This window comes from Salmo salar, chromosome 24 (assembly GCF_965601325.2).
Source record: "Salmo salar chromosome 24, fSalSal1, whole genome shotgun sequence".
NCBI classification, from domain to species: Eukaryota; Metazoa; Chordata; class Actinopteri; order Salmoniformes; family Salmonidae; genus Salmo; species Salmo salar.
The window spans coordinates 44,365,416-44,385,913 of NC_138314.1; the positions used below are offsets into that span (position 1 = coordinate 44,365,416).

Consider the following 20,498-nt stretch of genomic DNA (forward strand, 5'->3'; position numbering starts at 1 on the left):
GTCTCCCCCTTTGAAGAGGGGGATGACCGCGGCAGCTTTCCAATCTTTGGGGATCTCAGACGATACAAAAGGCTAGTAGTAGGGGTTGCAACAATTTCGGCTGATCATTTTAGAAAGAGAGGGTCCAGATTGTCTAGTCCTGCTGATTTGTAGGGGTCCAGATTTTTCAGCTCTTTCAGAACATCAGCTTTCTGTATTTGGGTGAAGGAGAAATGAGGGAGTCTTGGCAAGTTGCTGTGGGGGGTACAGGGCTATTGACCAGGGTAGAGGTGGCCAGGTGGAAAGCATGGCCAGCTGTAGAAAAATGCTTATTGAAATTCTCAATTATCATGGATTTATCGGTGGTGACAGTGTTTCCTAGCCTCAGTGCAGTGGGCAGTTGGGAGGAGGTGCTCTTATTCTCCATGGACTTTACAGTGTCCCATAACTTTTTGGAGTTTGTGCTACAGGATGTTTGATAAAGCTAGCCTTTGCTTTCCTAACTGCCTGTGTATATTGGTTCCATTAAATGTTTATAGATGACCAGCAGGGTCAAATAATAATAATCACAGTGGTTGTCGAGGGTGCAACAGGTCAGCACCTCAGGAGTAATTGTCAGTTGGCTTTTCATAGCCGAGTATCTCTACCGCTCCGGCTGTCTCTAGAGAGTTGAAAACAGCAAGTCTGGGACAGGTAGCATGTCCGGTGAACAGGTCAGGGTTCCATAGCCGCAGGCAGAACAGTTGAAACTGGAGCAGCAGCATGACCAGGTGGACTGGGGACAGCAAGGAGTCATCAGGCTAGGTAGTCCTGAGGCATGATCCTAGGGCTCAGGTCCTCTGAGAGAGAGAGAGAGAGAGAGAGAGAGAGAGAGAGAGAGAGAGAGAGAGAGAGAGAGAGAGAGAGAGAGAGATACTTCAATTAACACAGGTCACCGGATAAGACAGGAGAAATACTCCAGATATAACAGACTGACCCTAGCCCACCGACACATAAACTACTGCAGCATAAATACTGGAGGCTGAGACAGGAGGGGTCAGGAGACACTGTGGCCCCATCTGACGATACCTTTCCGTTCACCTTCACACTCCTGGGCCAGACTACACTCAATCATAGGACCTACTGAAGAGATGAGTCTTCAATAAAGACTTAAAGGTTGAGACCGAGTCTGTGTCTCTCACATGGATAGGCAGACCATTCCATAAAAATGGAGCTCTATAGGAGAAAGCCCTGCCTCCAGCTGTTTCCTTAGAAATTCTAGGGACAGTAAGGAGGCCTGCGTCTTGTGACCGTAGCGTACGTGTAAGTATGTACGGCATGACCAAATTGGAAAGATAGGTAGGAGCAAGCCCATGTAATGCTTTGTAGGTTAGCAGTAAAACCTTGAAATCAGCCCTTGCCTTAACAGGAAGCCAGTGTAGAGAGGCTAGCACTGGAGTACTATGATCAAATTATTTGGTTCTAATCAAGATTCTAGCAGCCGTGTTTAGCACTAACTGAAGTTTATTTAGTGCCTTATCCGGAAAGTAGAGCATTGCAGTAGTCTAACCTAGAAGTGACAAAAGCATGGATTCCTTTTTCTGCATCATTTTTGGACAGAAAGTTCCTGATTTTTGCAATGTTACGTAGATGGAAAAAAACTCTCCTTGAAACAGTCTTGGTATGTTCGTCAAAAGAGAGATCAGGGTCCAGAGTAACGCCGAGGTCCTTCACAGTTTTATTTGAGACGACTGTACAACCATCAAGATGAATTGTCAGATTCAACAGAAGATCTCTTTGTTTCTTGGGACCTAGAACAAGCATCTCTGTTTTGTCCGAGTTTAAAAGTACAACATTTGCAGCCATCCACTTCCTTATGTCTGAAACACAGGCTTCCAGGGAGGGCAATTTTGGGGCTTCACCGTGTTTCATCGAAATGTACAGCTGTGTGTCGTCTGCATAGCAGTGAAAGTTAACATTATGTTTCCGAATGACATCACCAAGAGGTAAAATATATAGTGAAAACAATAGTGGTCCTAAAACAGAGCCTTGAGGAACACCGAAATTTACACTTGATTTGTCAGAGGACAAACCATCCACAGAGACAATCTGATATCTTAACGACAGATAAGATCTAAACCAGACCAGAACTTGTCCGTGTAGACCAATTTGGGTTTCCAATCTCTCCAAAAGAATGTGGTGATCGATGGTATCAAAAGCAGCACTAAGGTCTAGGAGCACGAGAACAAATGCAGAGCCTCGGTCTGACGCCATTAACTTCTAAGGGCTAGGTGGGACTCTAAAATCTCATAATTTCATTTTCTCAAACAATCAACTATTTTACACCATTTTAAAGATAAACTTCTCGTTAATCTAACCACATTGTCCGATTTCAAAAAGGCTTTACGGCGAAAGCATAAAATTAGATTATGTTAGGACATAAACTTCACAAGAAAAACCACACAGCCATTTTCCAAGCAAGGACATGCATCACAAAAAACAAAAATACAGCTAAAATATTTACTAACCTTTGATGATCTTCATCAGATAGCACTCATAGGACTTCATGTTACACAATACATGTATGTTTTTCTCGATAAAGTTCATATTTATATCCATATTTATATCCAAAAACCCCATTTTATATTGGCGCGTGATGTTCAGAAAATGTATTCCCACCAAAACTTCCTGTGAATGAGCACATCAATTTACAAAAATACTCATCATAAACGTTGATCAAATTTACAACAGTTATCTTCTTACATCTAGGCGTTCCACCAGCGGGACCCCTAGCCAAGAGCCAATGGGATCGCATGGCGCGAAATACAAAAACAACTAAAATACCACAATTCAATTTTCTCAAACAATCAACTATTTTACACCATTTTAAAGATAAGACTCTCGTTAATCTAACCACATTGTCCGACTTCAAAAAGGCTTTACAACGAGTGCAAAACATTAGATTATGTTAGGAGAGTACATAGACACAAATAATCACACAGCCATTTTCCAAGTAAGGGTATATGTCACAGAAACCGAAAACACAGCTAAATTATGCACTAACCTTTGACGATCTTCATCAGATGACACTCCTAGGACATTATGTTACAGAATACATGTATGTTTTGTTCGATAAAGTTCATATTTATATCCAAAAACAGCATTTTACATTGGCGCTTGATGTTCAGAAAATGTATTTCCCACCAAAAACTTCCGGTGAATTTACAAAAATACTCATCATAAACGTTGACAAAATACATAACAATTATTTTAAGAATTATAGATAGACTACTCCTTTATGCAAGCGCTGTCAGATTTTAAAATAGCTTTACGGAGAAAGCACATTTTTCAATATTCTGAGTACATAGCTAAGCCATCGCTATTCAGACACCCGCCAACTTCGAGGTCACCTAAACTCAGAATTAGTATTAGAAATATTGTATTACCTTTGCTGATCTTCGTCAGAATGCACTCCCAGGACTGCTACTTCCACAAGAAATGTTGTTTTTGTTCGAAATAATCCATAGTTATGAACAAATACCTGCGTTTTGTTTGTGCGTTCAGTTCACTATCCAAAGGGTAATGCGCGAGCGCATTTCGAGACAAAAAAGTCCAAATGTTCCATTACCGTACTTAGAAGCATGTCAAACGCTGTTTCAAATCAATTTTTATGGTATTTTTAACGTAAAATTGCGATAATATTCCAACCGGACAATAGTGTATTCATTCAAGGAGAAAAAGAAAAAACAGTGTGCTCTGCCCAGAGACAGGAGAAGGCTCAATCCACTTTCTGAAGGCTTTAGACAGCCAATGGAAGCCTTAGAAAGTGCAACGTAACCCCACAGATAATCTAGTTTTGATAGAGAATCAAAAGAAGAACTACAATTCTCAGACTTTCCACTTCCTGCTTGGAATATTCTCAGGTTTTTGCCTGCCATATGAGTTCTGTTATACTCACAGACACCAGTCAAACAGTTTTAGAAATTTCAGAGTGTTTTCTATCCAAATCTACTAATAATATGCATATTCTCGTTTCTGGGCAAGAGTAGTAACCAGTTTAAATCGGGTACGTTTTTTTTTCTTCGAAATACTCCATATTTATGTCCAAATACCTCCATTTTGTTCGTGCGTTCAGACCACTATCCAAAGGCATAATGCGCGAGCGTAAATCCAGACACGAAAAGTCAAATAGTTCCATTACCGTTCGTAGAAACATGTCAAACCTTGTTTACAATCAATCCTTAGGGTCTTTCTAACATAAAACGTCGATAATATTCCAACCGGACAATAGTGTATTCATTACAGAGGAAAAAGAAGGAGCGGCGTGCCAAATGTGCCCGTGCAGTAAACAACTCACTGGTCCCAGGCAGTCCACTCATTGACTGAGCTCCTATTTTCTGCCCAGTAACAGGAGAAGTATGAAACACGTTTCTAAAGGCTGTTGACAGCCAATGGAAGCCTTAGGAAGTGCAACGTGACCCCACAGACACTGTAGTTTCGATGGGGATTCAAAAGAAGAACTACAATTCTCAGATTTCCCACTTCCGGGTTGGATTTTTCTCAGGTTTTTGCCTGCCATATGAGTTCTGTTATACTCACAGACATCATTCACTTTTCTATACAAATCTACTAATAATATGCAAGTATTTGACTCTGGGCCCGAGTATTAGGCAGTTTACTCTGGGCACGCTTTTCATCCGAAAGTGAAAATACTGCCCCCTATACCGTAAAAAGTTAAAAGGTAATTTACCACCTTCACAAGTGCAGTCTCAGTGCAATGATGGGGTCTAAAACCAGACTGAAGTGTTTCGTATACATTGTTTGTCTTCAGGAAGGCAGTGAGTTGCTGCGCAACAGCTTTTTCTAAATATTTTGAGAGGAATGGGAAATTCGATATCGTAATCCATGCTGTATCACATCCGGTCATGATTGGGAGTCCCATAGGGTGTCACCCAATTGGCCCAGCGTCGTCTGGGTTTGGCTGGGGTAGGCCATTATTGTAAATAAGAATTTGTTCTTAACTGACTTGCCAAGTTAAATAAAGGTAAACCAAATAAAAATAAAACAAATCTGTCCCATAAGGGGAAATTGTCCTAGGCAAAGCAATGTAAATATAAACAGAGGTACATGAATACAATGTATATACAGTACGTACACTACATATACACTACATACACACAACATATACAGTAATACACTACATATATACTACATATACAGTAATACACTACATATACAGTAATACACTACATATACTCTACATATACTGTACATATGCAGTAATACACTACACATACAGTACATGCACAGTACATATATACACTACATATACTGTACATGCACAGTACATATACAGTGTATATACATTACATATACAGTACATATACAATAATACACTACATATACTCTACATATACACTACAATAATACACTACATTTACTGTACATATGCAGTACATGTACAGTACATATACTGTACATATATAGTAATACACTACATATGCAGTGCATATACAGTGAATATACAGTACATATACAGTACATATACAGTACATATACAGTACACATACACTACATATACACTACATATACAATTTGTATATGATACACTACATATACAGTAATATACTACATATACAAGCATACAATTCTTTTTTTAAACTGCATTGTTGTTTAGGGGCTCGATTTTTATTTTATTTGATATACACTACATATACTGTACATATACAGTACATATACGGTAATACACTACATATGCAGTACAAATACAGTAATACACTACATATACAATACATATACAATACATATCAGTACATATACAGTAATACCCTACATATGCAGTACAATAATCATAGAGACATATAAAACAACAGTGATGAAAGTGGAGGGAAGCCCGCAGAGCAAGGAGTTTAAAGTGAGATATGAAGTTAGATAGGCTGAAGGACTGGTCTTTAGTCTCCTAATGACAATCCACCTGTTGAGCCTGACATTTTCCCTACATGGTGTCATCCATCTTAGATGTCTCTAGTCTAACCCTGGTTAGCACACTATATAATATATATATACAAAAGTATGTGGACACCCCTTCAAATTAGTGGTTTCGGCTATTTCAGCCACACCTGTTGCTGACAGGTGTATAAAATTGAGCACACCTGCCATGCAATCTCCATAGACAAACGTTAGCAGTATAATGGCCTTACTGAAGAGCTCAGTGACTTTCAACGTGGCACTGTCATAGGATGCCACCTTTCCAACAAGTCATTTTGTGATGAATTACGCTTCACCCATCTGGCAGTTCGACAGACAAATCTGGGTTTGCCTCAATGCATAGTGCCAACTGTAAAGTTTGGTGGATGAGGAATAATGGTCTGGGGCTGTTTTTATGATTCGGGCTAGGCCCCTTAGTTCCAGTGAAGAGAGATCTTAACTCTACAGCATACAGTGACATTGTAGACGATTCTGTGCTTCCAACTTTGTGGCAACAGTTTGGGGAAGGCCCTTTCCTGTTTCAGCAAGACAATGCCCCCGTGCACAAAGCCAGGTCCATACATAAATGGTATGTTGAGATCGGTGTGGAAGAACTTGACTGGCCTGCACAGAGCTCTGTACTCAACCCCATCTAACACCTTTGGGATGAATTGGAACGCCGACTATGAGCCAGGCCTAATCACCCAACATCGGTGCCCGACCTCACTAATGCTCTTATGGCTGAATGGAAGCAAGTTCCCGCAGCAATGTTCAATCATCTAGTGGAAAGCCTTCCCAGAAGAGTTGAGGCTGTTATAGCAACAAAAGGTGGGACCAACTCCATATTAACGGCCATGATTTTTGGAATGAGACGTTTGACGAGCAGGTGTCCACATACTTTTGGTCATGTTGTGTATCTCAGTTGTAGTCTGTGAGATGTCACTTCCCATTCTGGTCTCGTCCTCTGTCTTCCCAGTGGGCTTGATGGGCGGTTCAAATACCCTCATCATCAGTCCAGAGGTTCCCTTCTCTGTGGACGACCTGACCACTGACCACATCTTCTACGTTCAGAACGTCCAGAACACTGACCACCACTACCAGGACACCTTCTCCTTCTACATCAGTGATGGGTCCAGTCAGACAGAGCCCTTCAATGTCAATATAGACATACAGGTAAATAATACACTACTACTACTACTACTACTACCACTGCTATGATGACTACAACCAATACTACTACTATTACTACTGATACTACTACTGCTGCTACTACTACTACTACTACTGCTGCTGCTACTACTACTACTACTACTACTGCTACTACTACTACTACTACTACTACTACCTCTATTACTACTACGACTACTACTGCTACTACTACTACTACTATTACTACTACTACTACTACTACTACTGCTACTACCACTGCTATGACGACTACAACCAATACTACTACTACTACTACTACTACTACTACTGCTGCTACTACGACTACTGCTGCTACTACGACTACTACTGCTACTACTACTACTGCTACTACTACTACTGCTACTGCTGCTACTGTACTACTGCTACTACTACTGCTACTACTAATACTACTGATACTACTACTACTACTACTACTGCTACTGGTATTACCAATACTACTACTACTACTACTACTACTACTACTACTACTACTGCTGCTACTACGACTACTGCTGCTACTACGACTACTACTGCTACTACTACTACTGCTACTACTACTACTGCTACTGCTGCTACTGTACTACTACTACTACAACTACTACTGCTGCTGCTACTGTACTACTACAATATTTTGCTGGTGGGTGGGATTGCTTTGTGGGAAAATACAAGCTTGGTAAAGTTATCAGAGAACAAAAAAATCTGTTAATCTCTACTACTACTACTACTACTACTACTACTACTACTACGGTTTGAGGAATGGGGCTAAAGAAATGTAACCGGTCTCAATAATATACAAATTCATAGACAGAGCTATGGGTGCTGGGACCATGAGATTAGCATAATTGCTTTACTAATATTTTGAACTGTTGTTTGTTTACAAATATTCTGTTATTCATAATAATAAACTACAACTCTTAACCCATTACATAGTGCACAAAGAAAACTTTCAGACAAGATTCATGGATTTTCTTGCGCCTTGACAACTTCACCAAGCTTGTAATTTCCCACAAAGCAATCCCACCCACCATAAAAATGTTGTCAATTTGTCTGCTAGGGCCTTGAGGTGAATTGGTGATCCTGACAGAGCCATGTGTGTGTGTGTGTGTGTGTGTGTGTGTGTGTGTGTGTGTGTGTGTGTGTGTGCGTCTGTGGTTACACTCGTCTCTTTGCTTGTGTGTGTGTGTGTGTACTTTCTTGCAATTGTGTGTATTTTTCATTATATTTTATTGAAACTTTATTTAACTAGGCAAGCCAGTTAAGAACAAATTCTTATTTACAATGACTCCTTTTAAGATGTTATGATGCCTGTTGAATAAGGTCACTATTAAGGATAGTGGAGTGATTATCAATAGTTTTATTGATGTTGTCTTGGCTGATAAAACGCTCTGATTGAGAATGACCACATGCTAATATGCTAATCTTCACACTGTTGTGTGAGTCCCTGCAGCAGAGTAAAGAGGAGAAGGTGCCAGTGGTGTCAGTGAACAGGGTCCGGGTGGAGGAAAACTCAGGAGTGGTCATCACTAACTCCTCTCTCAACGTCCTGGACCAAGACACACCAGACAACGACATCATCATCACTGTCACCAAGCAACCTACCTACGGTACAGACACACACGCTTGAACATCTAACGGCCTGACACAGTTGGTTTTTATGCAGCCCTCCCTCCATCCCTACCTCTAACGGCCTGACACAGTTGGTTTTTATTCAGCCCTCCCTCCATCCCTACCTCTAACGGCCTGACACAGTTGGTTTTTATGCAGCCCTCCCTCCATCCCTACCTCTAACGGCCTGACACAGTTGGTTTTTATTCAGCCCTCCCTCCATCCCTACCTCTAACGGCCTGACACAGTTGGTTTTTATGCAGCCCTCCCTCCATCCCTACCTCTAACGGCCTGACACAGTTGGTTTTTATTCAGCCCTCCCTCCATCCCTACCTCTAACGGCCTGACACAGTTGGTTTTTATTCAGCCCTCCCTCCATCCCTACCTCTAACGGCCTGACACAGTTGGTTTTTATGCAGCCCTCCCTCCATCCCTACCTCTAACGGCCTGACACAGTTGGTTTTTATGCAGCCCTCTCACCAGTCCAATTGGCCTCCATCCCTCCCTCCATCCCTCCCTCCCTCCATCTCTCCCTCCATCCCTCCATCTAACTCTCCCTCCCTCCATCCCTCCCTCCATCCCTCCCTCCAACTCTTCATCCCTCCATCCCTACCTCTATCTATCTCTCTCTAACTCTCCCTCCATCTCTCCCTCCATCTCTCCCTCTATCCCTCCCTCCCTCTATCTATCTCTCTCTCTAACTCTCCCTCCATCCCTCAATCCATCCCTCCATCTAACTCTCCCTCCATCCCTCCCTCCATCCCTCCATCCATCCCTCTAACTCTTCATCCCTCCATCCCTACCTCTATCTCTCCCTCCATCCCTCCCTCTAACTCTCCCTCCATCCCTCCCTCTAACACTCCCTCCACCCCTCCCTCTAACTCTCCTTCCATCCCTCCATCCCTCCCTCTAACTCTCCTTCCATCCCTCCATCCCTCCCTCTAACTCTCCCTCATCCCTCCCTCTGACTCTCCCTCCATCCCTCCCTCTAAGTCTTCATCCCTCCATCCCTACCTCTATCTCTCCCTCCATCCCTCCCTCTATCTCTCCCTCCATCCCTCCCTCTATCTATCTCTCTCTCTAACTCTCCCTCATCCCTCCCTCTAACTATCCCTCCCTCCATCCCTCCCTCTAACACTCCTTCCATCCCTCCATCCCTCCCTCTAACTCTCCCTCCATCCCTCCCTCTAACTCTCCTTCCATCCCTCCCTCCCTCCATCCCTCCCTCTAACTCTCCCTCCCTCCATCCCTCCCTCTAACTCTCTTTCCATCCCTCATCCCTCCCTCTAACTCTCCTTCCATCCCTCCCTCTAACTCTCCCTCATCCCTACCTCTAACTCTCCCTCCATCCCTACCTCTAACTCTCCCTCATCCCTCCCTCTAACTCTCCCTCCATCCCTCCCTCTAACTCTCCCTCCATCCCTACCTCTAACTCTCCCTCCATCCCTACCTCTAACTCTCCCTCCATCCCTACCTCTAACTCTCCCTCCATCCCTACCTCTAACTCTCCCTCCATCCCTACCTCTAACTCTCCCTCCATCCCTACCTCTAACTCTCCCTCATCCCCTCCATCCCTTCCTCTAACTCTCTCTCAACCATCCATACCTCCATCTCCCTCAACCCCTCCATCCCTACCTCTAACTCTACCTGTACTGTCAGGTCCCTGCACTGACCCATTCTTCACAACCTGTAGGCAGTAAAAGTAACATGAACCCTCCCATAAAGCTCCTGTCACACTATGGAGGCCATAGAGACCCAGTCCTTTTGACTGTCTCCTTTCCTGTCTAACTGCCTGCCCTCCTGTCTGTCTGTCTGTCTGTCTGTCTGTCTGTCTGTCTGTCTGTCTGTCTGTCTGTCTGTCTGTCTGTCTGTCTGTCTGTCTGTCTGTCTGTCTGTCTGTCTGTCTGTCTGTCTGTCTGTCTGTCTGTCTGTCTGTCTGTCTGTCTGTCTGTCTGTCTGTCTGTCTGTCTGTCTGTCTGTCTACCAGACAGCCTCTGCTTAACAACATCGCCCAGCGCAAAACGCATACTTAATTGACTCACACAGGCAGGTGCGCACTCCCCGGACTGAAGTTCCCAGGATTCAAGGCTTTTCTACGGCCTGTGATGAAGATATATTAACCACTTAGATGTATTATTTATATATCTACCCTATTCTTCTGCTGAATAAATCACACATACCATTATCATTATTATCATTCTGTTCAGGCAAATTGCAACCCCACATACTCAAACTGTACCACCATGGTCCTGTTTTCAGGCAAGCTACTTAGACGCCAGTTCTACTCCCAGCCTCTGGAGAATGGTCGGGTCCTGTCTCAGGGTTCCACATTCACTTACCAGGTAGGGATGAGTTCAAACACAAGGTTTTTCGGAATAAATTACTTGACGAGTGCTAGGGCAGATTAATCAATTCATCTCTGCTGTAAAACATTGATTAATCAAATAATTGTTTGTATTTTGTTGCATAAATAGGTTAATAATGTTGAGTTAACGATATGTATGCCATCGATCGACTAATCAATTTCAACTCTACTACCAGGACGTGTTGGATCTGCTTCTGGTGTACACCCCTGATGGGGCCACCGGGGGCAGTGACGAGCTAGCCTTCTCCCTGACTGACGGCGTCCACACCAGCACCGGGCGGCTCACCTTCACCATAGACGTCAGGAAGACTGAAGGACCAAGGATGACAGTTAACAGAGGCCTGCAGCTGGCCGCAGGTACAGAGAGGGCTAGAGGAGAGAGAGTTGGGTCGTTGACATGCCTGTTTTTTTTTGAGAGGGGGGATGTTAAGGCTTGAAGGATGGGGTAAAATGTTGATTTCCCGTCTAAATAGACGTATCCAAACATAATGGTTTTTCATGGGATGGCCATACACAGTAACTGGTAATGTTGCATCGTTTTAGAAAGTTCTGGAACTCACCTTTTCGGTGACAAATAGTTCTTAAATTGCTAAGGTTTACTCATTTTTGAGGACACAGGCTCAAATACATAGTACAAATATATAAAAAATATTTTAAAAATCATATATGTGGGGCAATAGGGTTGAAATGACTGACATGTTTTCTAAATATAGTAACAATCAAATTATAAACAACACTATTAGATTTCACATTTCTTTATAACTGTAAAATTAACATGATCATAGCTATTGACAGAACAATATTGGTACTATTTCATATTACTGACGAAAAATCATTTTCTCCTAAATGTCCATTGAGCGACGCAGAGACACCATTCAAATGTGTGCAGATTCATTAAAACTTCAGCTTTAAGCATGATGTGATTCTGTGAACTCTGCGGAAGCACAGTTCCTGCTCAGCCCAGTCAAAACTGTTCGCTGCTCTGGCACCCCAATGGTGGAACAAGCTCCCTCACGACGCCAGGACAGCGGAGTCAATCACCACCTTCCGGAGACACCTGAAACCCCACCTCTTTAAGGAATACTTGGGATAGGATAAAGTAATCCTTCTAACCCCCCCCCCCCCCTACCCTCCCCCCCAAAAAAGATATAGATGTACTATTGTAAAGTGGTTGTTCCACTGGATATCATAAGGTGAATGCACCAATTTGTAAGTCGCTCTGGATAAGAGCGTCTGCTAAATGACTTAAATGTAAATGTAACAAGAAAAATGTGTCTTTTTTATATTTTATGAAATTATTTTGTATTTCTTTCATGTTGCGAGCTCTAAATCTGGCAGGAGAATTATCTTAGCAAGATGGAACCATAACGGCTAGACTGTTACCGTTCATATGCCGTCTGCCAGGCTGGGCTGTCTCGCTCAGTGGAAGAGAAATAGATTCTTTGTCTGAATAGGACAGAAAATGTGACATGTGCTAATCTGGGGTCTGAAATCTGACACTTCAAATCAGCTCTGCAGGGTGGAAACAGAGAGCAGACAGATTGGATTTCTTCCACTATAAGGCATGGGACTCTACACCGTTCACAAAATGTCAGTCTGAACCGGTCCACAACCGCTCAAAGTCCCTCATATGAGGGGACCTAACATCTAAGATGGGTTGGTTTGGTTTACATTGAATGGCAATGATAGACCGGAAGCAGCTGAATATATACGATGAGTGTACAAAACATTAAGAACACCTGCTCTTTCCATGACATAGACTGACCAGGTGAATCCAGGTGAAAGCTTTGATCCCTTATTGATGTCACTTGTTAAATCCACTTCAATCAGTGTAGATGAAGGGGAGGAGACAGGTTAAAGAAGGATTTTTAAGCCTTGAGACAATGGAGACATGGATTGTGTCGTGTATGTGTGCCATTCAGTAGATAAATGGGCAAGACAAAATATTTAAGTGCCTTTGAACGGGGTATGGTAGTAGGTGCCAGGCCGCACCGGTTTGAGTGTGTCGAGAACTGCAACGCTGCTGGGTTTTTCACGCTCAACAGTTTCCTGTGTGTATCAAGAATGGTCCACCACCCAAAGGACATCCAGCCAACTTGACACAAAGCATTGGAGTCAATATCGGCCAGCATTCCTGTTGAATGCCAGGACAGTGGCATTCTGAGCCTGTGGCTCAGTTGGTAGAGCATGGTGTTTGCAACGCCAGCATGGTGTGTGCAATGCCAGGGTTGTGGGTTCATTCCCCACGGGGGGCCAGTACAACAAAAAAAAAATAATGTATGAAATGTATGCATTCACTACTGTCAGTCGCTCTGGATAAGAGCGTCTGCTAAATGACTAAAATGTAAAAAATTAATGCTTTTGACACCTTGTAAAGTCCGAAGACTGTCCGAAGGGTGAGCGGGGGGTCAACTCAATATTAGGAAGGTGTTCCTAATGTTTGGTGTACTCAGAGTATGTCAATATGGAATTGGTTAACCGGAACAAACTCCCAACAAAGCAGTCAGAACAGAAGATGCAAATAGCAAAAATCTAATTTTATTGGTCACATACACACGTTTAGCAGATGTTATTGGTCACACGTTTAGCAGATGTTATTGGTCACATACACACGTTTAGCAGATGTTATTGGTCACACGTTTAGCAGATGTTATTGGTCACATGGTTAGCAGATGTTATTGGTCACATACACACGTTTAGCAGATGTTATTGGTCACATGGTTAGCAGATGTTATTGGTCACATACACACGTTTAGCAGATGTTATTGGTCACATGGTTAGCAGATGTTATTGGTCACATGGTTAGCAGATGTTATTGGTCACATACACACGTTTAGCAGATGTTATTGGTCACATACACACGTTTAGCAGATGTTATTGGTCACATACACACGTTTAGCAGATGTTATTGGTCACATGGTTAGCAGATGTTATTGGTCACATGGTTAGCAGATGTTATTGGTCACATACACACGTTTAGCAGATGTTATTGGTCACATGGTTAGCAGATGTTATTGGTCACATGGTTAGCAGATGTTATTGGTCACATGGTTAGCAGATGTTATTGGTCACATGGTTAGCAGATGTTATTGGTCACATGGTTAGCAGATGTTATTGGTCACATACACACGTTTAGCAGATGTTATTGGTCACATACACACGTTTAGCAGATGTTATTGGTCACATACACGTGTTTAGCAGATGTTATTGCGGGTGTAGCGAAATGCTATTCTAGAGTCTTGTATTCTGCTGTTTTCTGAGTGTCTGTTATCTCTTCCCTCAGGCGCGGCGTCTAAAATCACTGAGCAGAACCTGAAGGGATCAGATTCCGACTCAGACAGCCTGAAGCTGAGGTACATTCTGATCAAAGATCCTCCAGTAGGAACACTACAGCTTTCTAACAGAGGAGGACAGGACAGGATGTCTGTTAAAGGACCTGTCAAGAGCTTCACACAGGAGGAGGTCAACAAAGGTATCTCTCTTTCTCTCTCTCTCTCTCTCTCTCTCTCTCTCTCTCTCTCTCTCTCTGCCTCTCTCTCTCTCAGCAGTCCGTCACTCTGCCTCTCTCTCTCTCTCTCTCTCAGCAGTCCGTCACTCTGCCTCTCTCTCTCTCTCTCTCAGCAGGTTGTCACTCTGCCTCTCTCTCTCTCAGCAGTCCGTCACTCTGCCTCTCTCTCTCTCTCTCTCAGCAGTCCGTCACTCTGCCTCTCTCTCTCTCAGCAGTCCGTCACTCTGCCTCTCTCTCTCTCAGCGGTCCGTCACTCTGCCTCTCTCTCTCTCTCAGCAGTCCGTCACTCTGCCTCTCTCTCTCTCTCTCTCTCTCAGCAGTCCGTCACTCTGCCTCTCTCTCTCTCTCAGCAGTCCGTCACTCTGCCTCTCTCTCTCAGCAGTCCGTCACTCTGCCTCTCTCTCTCTCAGCAGTCCGTCACTCTGCCTCTCTCTCTTTTTTTTCCCAGGAAAAATGGCCCTTGGTTTTCTCAGAGATTTGTTCTCAGTTCTTGAAATTAATTAATTCAGGATATTGAATTGACCCTAACTTTACCCTCGTACTGGTACAGATACAGGTAACTGTCAAAATAAAGGAAACACCAACATCAAGTGTCTTAATAGAGCATTGAGTCAGACCTCTTTCCATGCATCTTGACATAGATTCTACAAGGGTATTGGACTCTATTAGAGTGTTGTGACACCATTCAGACTGTCCCATACGTGTTCAGTTTGGTTGAGATCTTGGGACTGAGACTCCCTGGCATGTGGTTTTGTGCTCGTCAAACCGTTCAGTGACCACTCGTGCCCTGTGAATGGGGGCATTGTCATCCTACGGGGGGCATTGCCATGGTAGCCAAAATAATGGCCTGCCCATCATTTTTTGTACATAAACTTAAGTATATGTGGTTGAATGGCGGTGCAGTGGATAGTGGAGGTCTTACGTGATCCTGACCAATTTTGTGTTATTTATTTCGCTGATCGAAACTTTTTTTGTACATGTCTCCGCCATAATTTCCTACTATAGAAAACAGCTTCTGGAAGAAGACTCATCTCTTCAGTAGGTCCTATGAATGAGTGTTGTCTGGCCCAGGAGTGTGAAGGTGAACGGAAAGGCACTGGAGCAACGAACCGCCCTTGCTGTCTCTGCCTGGCCGGTTCCCCTCTCTCCACTGGGATTCTCTGGCTCTAACCCTATTACAGGGGCTGAGTCACTGGCTTACTGGTGCTCTTCCATGCCGTCCCTAGGAGGTGTGCGTCACTTGAGTGGGTTGAGTCACTGATGTGATCTTCCTGTCCGGGTTGGCGCCCCCCTTGGGTTATGCCGTGGCGGAGATCATCATGGGCTATACTCGGCCTTGTCTCAGGATGGTAAGTTGGTGGTTGAAGATATCCCTCTAGTGGTGTGGGGGCTGTGCTTTGGAATAGTGGGTGGGGTTATATCCTGCCTGTTTGGCCCTGTCCGGGGGTATCGTCGGACGGGGCCACAGTGTCTCCTGACCCCTCCTGTCTCAGCCTCCAGTATTTATGCTGTAGTAGTTTATGTGTCGGGGGGCTGGGGTCAGTCTGTTATATCTGGAGTATTTCTCCTGTCTTATCCGGTGTCCTGTGTGAATTTGGCTCTCTTTTTCTTTCTTTCTTTCTTTCTTTCTTTCTTTCTTTCTTTCTTTCTTTCTTTCTTTCTTTCTTTCTTTCTTTCTTTCTTTCTTCTCTCTCTCTCTCGGAGGACCTGAGGTCTAGGACCATGCCTCGGGACTACCTAGCCTGATGACTCCTTGTTGTCCCCAGTCCACCTGGCCCTGCTGCTGCTCCAGTTTCAACTGTTCTGCCTGCAGCTATGGAGCCCTGACCTGTTGCACCCTCGACAACCACTGTGAATATTATTGCTGGTCATCTATGAACATTTGAACATCTTGGCCATGTTCTGTTATAATCTGCACCCGGCACAGCCAGAAGAGGACTGGCCACCCCTCATAGCCTGGTTCGTCTCTAGGTTTCTTCCTAGGTTCTAGCCTTTCTAGGGAGTTTTTCCTTGCCCCCGTGCTTCTACACCTGCATTGCTTGCTGTTTGGGGTTTTAGGCTGGGTTTCTGTACAGCACTTTGTGACATCAGCTGATGTGAAAAGGGCTTTATAAATACATTTGATTGAAATTTGATTGAACAGCAATCACTAACCTCAATTTGGAATATCGACAGCTCTGGATATTCTGCTTACTCCTGACCGTAATCCCGGGACTTGAAAGAGGAAGCGGCAGTGAAAATGATGCAGTTCCTGAGGAGACTACGTCGGCGAACGTGCAATCACTGGAGAACAAATTGGATGAGCTCCATTCGATACTGTCCTATCAACAGGACCTGAACATGTTTTATATGTTTCTCAGAGTCGTGGCTGAGCAAGGACAGGGATATACATTTTGCTGGTCGAAGGGAACAGCTGTTGCTGATAATCTACAGACCATACTATTTACCATCTATATGTTTCATAGCTGTCTATTTACCACCACAAACCGATGCTGGCACTAAGACCAAACTAAACCAGCAGTATAGGGCTATAAGCAAACAAGAAAATGCACATTCAGAGGCAGCGTTTCTCATGGCCCATGATTTTAAGGGAAACTGAAATCTGTTTTACCTCATTTTTACCAGCATGTCACCTGTTCAGTTAGAAGAGACAACACTCTAGAAACTCCTCCCTTGCATACAGCAACTAGAAGCACTGGATTAGAAGCAACATTTGCACTGAGCTAAAGTCAAGAATTGCCGCTTTCAAGGAGCGGGACAATCATCTGGACGCTTATAAGAAATACCGGTACGACCTCCAAAGAAACGCATCCGCGAGCTGTCCAGCTACCTGAGCCTTCCAGACGAGCTAAATGCTTTCTATGCTTGCTTCGAAGCAAGCAACACTGAACCATGCATGAGAGCACCAGCTGTTCCGGACGACTGTGTGATCGCGCTCTCTGTAGCCGATGTGAATAAGACCTTTGAATAGGCCAGCATTCACAAGGCCGCAGGGCCACACAGATTAACAGGACGTGTACTCTGAGCATGTGCTGACCAACTGGCAAATATTTTCAACCTGTCCCTGACCAAGTCTGTAATACCGACATGTTTCAAGCAGACCACCATAGTCCCTGTCCCCAAGAACACCAAGGTAACCTGCCTTAATGACTACTGACCCGTAGCACTCACGTATGTAGCCATGAAGTGCTTTGAAAGGCTGGTCATGGCTCACATCAACACCATCATCCAAGAAACCCTAGACACACTCCAATTTTCACCCCTTACTGCCCTTTCCCACCTGGCCAAAAGGAACACCTACGTGAGAATGTTGTTCATTGACTACAGCTCAGCGTTCAACACCATAGTGCCCTCAAAGCTAATCACTAATCTAAGGACCCTGGGACTAAACACCTCCCTCTGCAACTGGATCCTGGACTTCCTGATGGGCCGTCCCAAGGTGGTAAGGGTAGACAACAACACATCTGCCACGCTGATCCTCAACACGGGGGCCCCTTAGCGGTGCGTGCTCAGTCCCCTCCTGCACTCCCTGTTCACTCATGACTGCACGGCTAAGCACGACTCCAAGACCATCATTAAGTTTGCCAATGACACAACGTGGTAGGCCTGATCACCGACAACGACGAGACAGCCTATAGGGAGGAGGTCAGAGATCTGGAATTGTGGTGCCAGGACAACAGCCTCTCCCTCAACGTGTTCAAGAGAAAGGAGATGATCGTGAACTACAGGAAAAGGATGGCCAAGCACGCCCCCATTCTCATCGACGGGGCTATAGTGGAGCAGGTGCAGAGCTTCAAGTTCCTTGGTGTCTACATCACTAACAAACTAACATGGTCCAAACACACCAAGACAGTCGTGGAGAGGGGACGACAACACCTATTCCCTCTCAGACGACTGAAAAGATTTGGTATGGGTCCTCAGATCCTCAAAAAGTTCTTCACCTGCACCATCGAGAGCATCCTGACTGGTTGCATCACCGTCTGATATGGCAACTGCTTGGCCTCCAAAAGAAAAGCTCTGAAGGGTTTAGTGCGTATGGCCTATTACATCACTGGGGCCAAGCTTCCTGCCATCCAGGACCTCTATACCAGGCGGTGTCAGAGGAAGGCCCTAAAAATTGTCAAAGACTCCAGCCACCCTAGTCATAGACTGTTCTCTCTGCTACCGAACGGCAAGCGATACCGGAGCGCCAAGTCTAGGTCCAAGAGGCTTCTAAACAGCTTCTACCCCCAAGCCATGACTCCTGAACATCTAGTCAAATGGCTACCCAGACTATTTGCATTGACCCCTCCCTTTTTTATGCTGCTGCTTCTCGCTGTTTATTATCTATGCATAGTCACTTTACCCCTACCTACATGTACACTACCGTTCAAAAGTTTGGGGTCACTTAGAAATGTCCTTGTTTTTGAAAGTAAAGCAAATTTTTTTGTCCATTAAAATAACATCAAATTGATCAGAAATACAGTCTAGACATTGTTACTGTTGTAAATTACTATTGTACCTGGAAACAGCAGATTTCTTAATGGAATATATACATAGGCTCATTATCAGCAATCATCACTCCTGTGTTCCAATGGCACGTTGTGTTAGCTAATCCAAGTTTATCATTTTAAAAGGCTAATTGATCATTAGAAAACCCTTTTGCAATTAAGTTAGTTCTTTGGACTAGTTGAGTATCTGGAGCATCAGCATTTGTGGGTTCGATTACAGGCTCAAAATGGCCAGAAACAAAGTGCTTTCTTCTGAAACTCGTCAGTCTATTCTTGTTCTGAGAAATGAAGGCTATTCCGTGCGAGAATTTGCCAAGAAACTGAAGCTTTCATACAACACTGTGTACTACTCCCTTCACAGAACAGCGCAAACTGTCCCTAACCAGAATATTTTTTATGCGCTAAGATATAGTCACTCAGTGGATATTCAATGTTGCCATTAACTTCTTCAGGCTAGGGTCTATTTTTCTCCACTTCCTGTCTGACTGACGTACCCAAAGTAAACTGCCTGTTACTCAGGCCCAGAAGCCAGGATATGCATATAATTGGTACCATTGGATATTGAACACTTTGAAGTTTGTAGAAATGTTAAAATAATGTATGAGACTATAACACAATTGATATGGTAGGAGAAACTCCAAAGAAAAAGCAACCAGAATGTATTTTTTTGAGAGCCCATGCTCTTTCAATGGAAAGCTATGGGTCCTATGCAATTCCAGCTCCCTGATTGCAATTCCTATGGGTTCCACTAGATGTCAACAGTCTTTGTTCAAGGTTTCAGGCTTGTTTCTTCCCAAACGAGGAAGAATTTTGAGTTTTGGTACTGGGAGTCAGAGTTGGAAATCAGTTTGTGCGTGCGATGAAGAGGACGCACTTGCGAATTTTACTTTTCTATTGAACATACTTCTTTCCGTATGAAATATTATAGTTTAATTACATTTTAGGGTACCTGAGGATTATATAGAAATGTATTTTGACATGTTTTAACAAAGTTTAGCGGTAGCTTTTTGGATTCCTTTCTCTGCATGTTGAACGAGTGGATTACTCACATCGATGGCGCCAATTAAACAGATTATTTGGGATATAAGAAGGATTTTATCTAACAAAACGACCATGCATGTTGTAGCTGGGTCCCTTGGGAATGCAAATCAGAGGAAGATTTTCAATAAGTAAGTGATTATTTAATCGCTTTTTGTGATTTTATGAAGCCTGTGCTGGTTGAAAAATATATTGATGTGGGGCGCCGTCCTCAAACAATCGCATGGCATGCTTTCGCTGTAAAGCCTATTGTAAATGGGACAATGCAGTTAGATTAACAAGAATCGAAAACCTCCCTGGTCTTTGCGAGGCATTGGAAAACCTCCCTGGTCTTTGCGAGGCATTGGAAAACCTCCCTGGTCTTTGCGAGGCATTGGAA

At 43.7% G+C, this 20,498-nt stretch overlaps 1 protein-coding gene across 1 annotated transcript in view; it reads left to right on the forward strand.

Annotated features, from left to right (window-relative positions):
• Positions 1-6,197: 6,197 nt before the first annotated feature.
• The window catches only part of LOC106585923 (extracellular matrix organizing protein FRAS1), a 78,746-nt gene continuing 64,445 nt past the window's right edge, over positions 6,198-20,498 (forward strand). Inside the window, exons 1-5 of the mRNA XM_082968770.1 lie at positions 6,198-7,098; positions 8,561-8,717; positions 10,978-11,060; positions 11,260-11,440; positions 14,367-14,555. Of these exons, the coding sequence (XP_082824896.1) occupies positions 6,832-7,098; positions 8,561-8,717; positions 10,978-11,060; positions 11,260-11,440; positions 14,367-14,555 (877 nt within the window). The 5' untranslated portion in view covers positions 6,198-6,831. The remainder of the gene's footprint in view (positions 7,099-8,560; positions 8,718-10,977; positions 11,061-11,259; positions 11,441-14,366; positions 14,556-20,498) is intronic.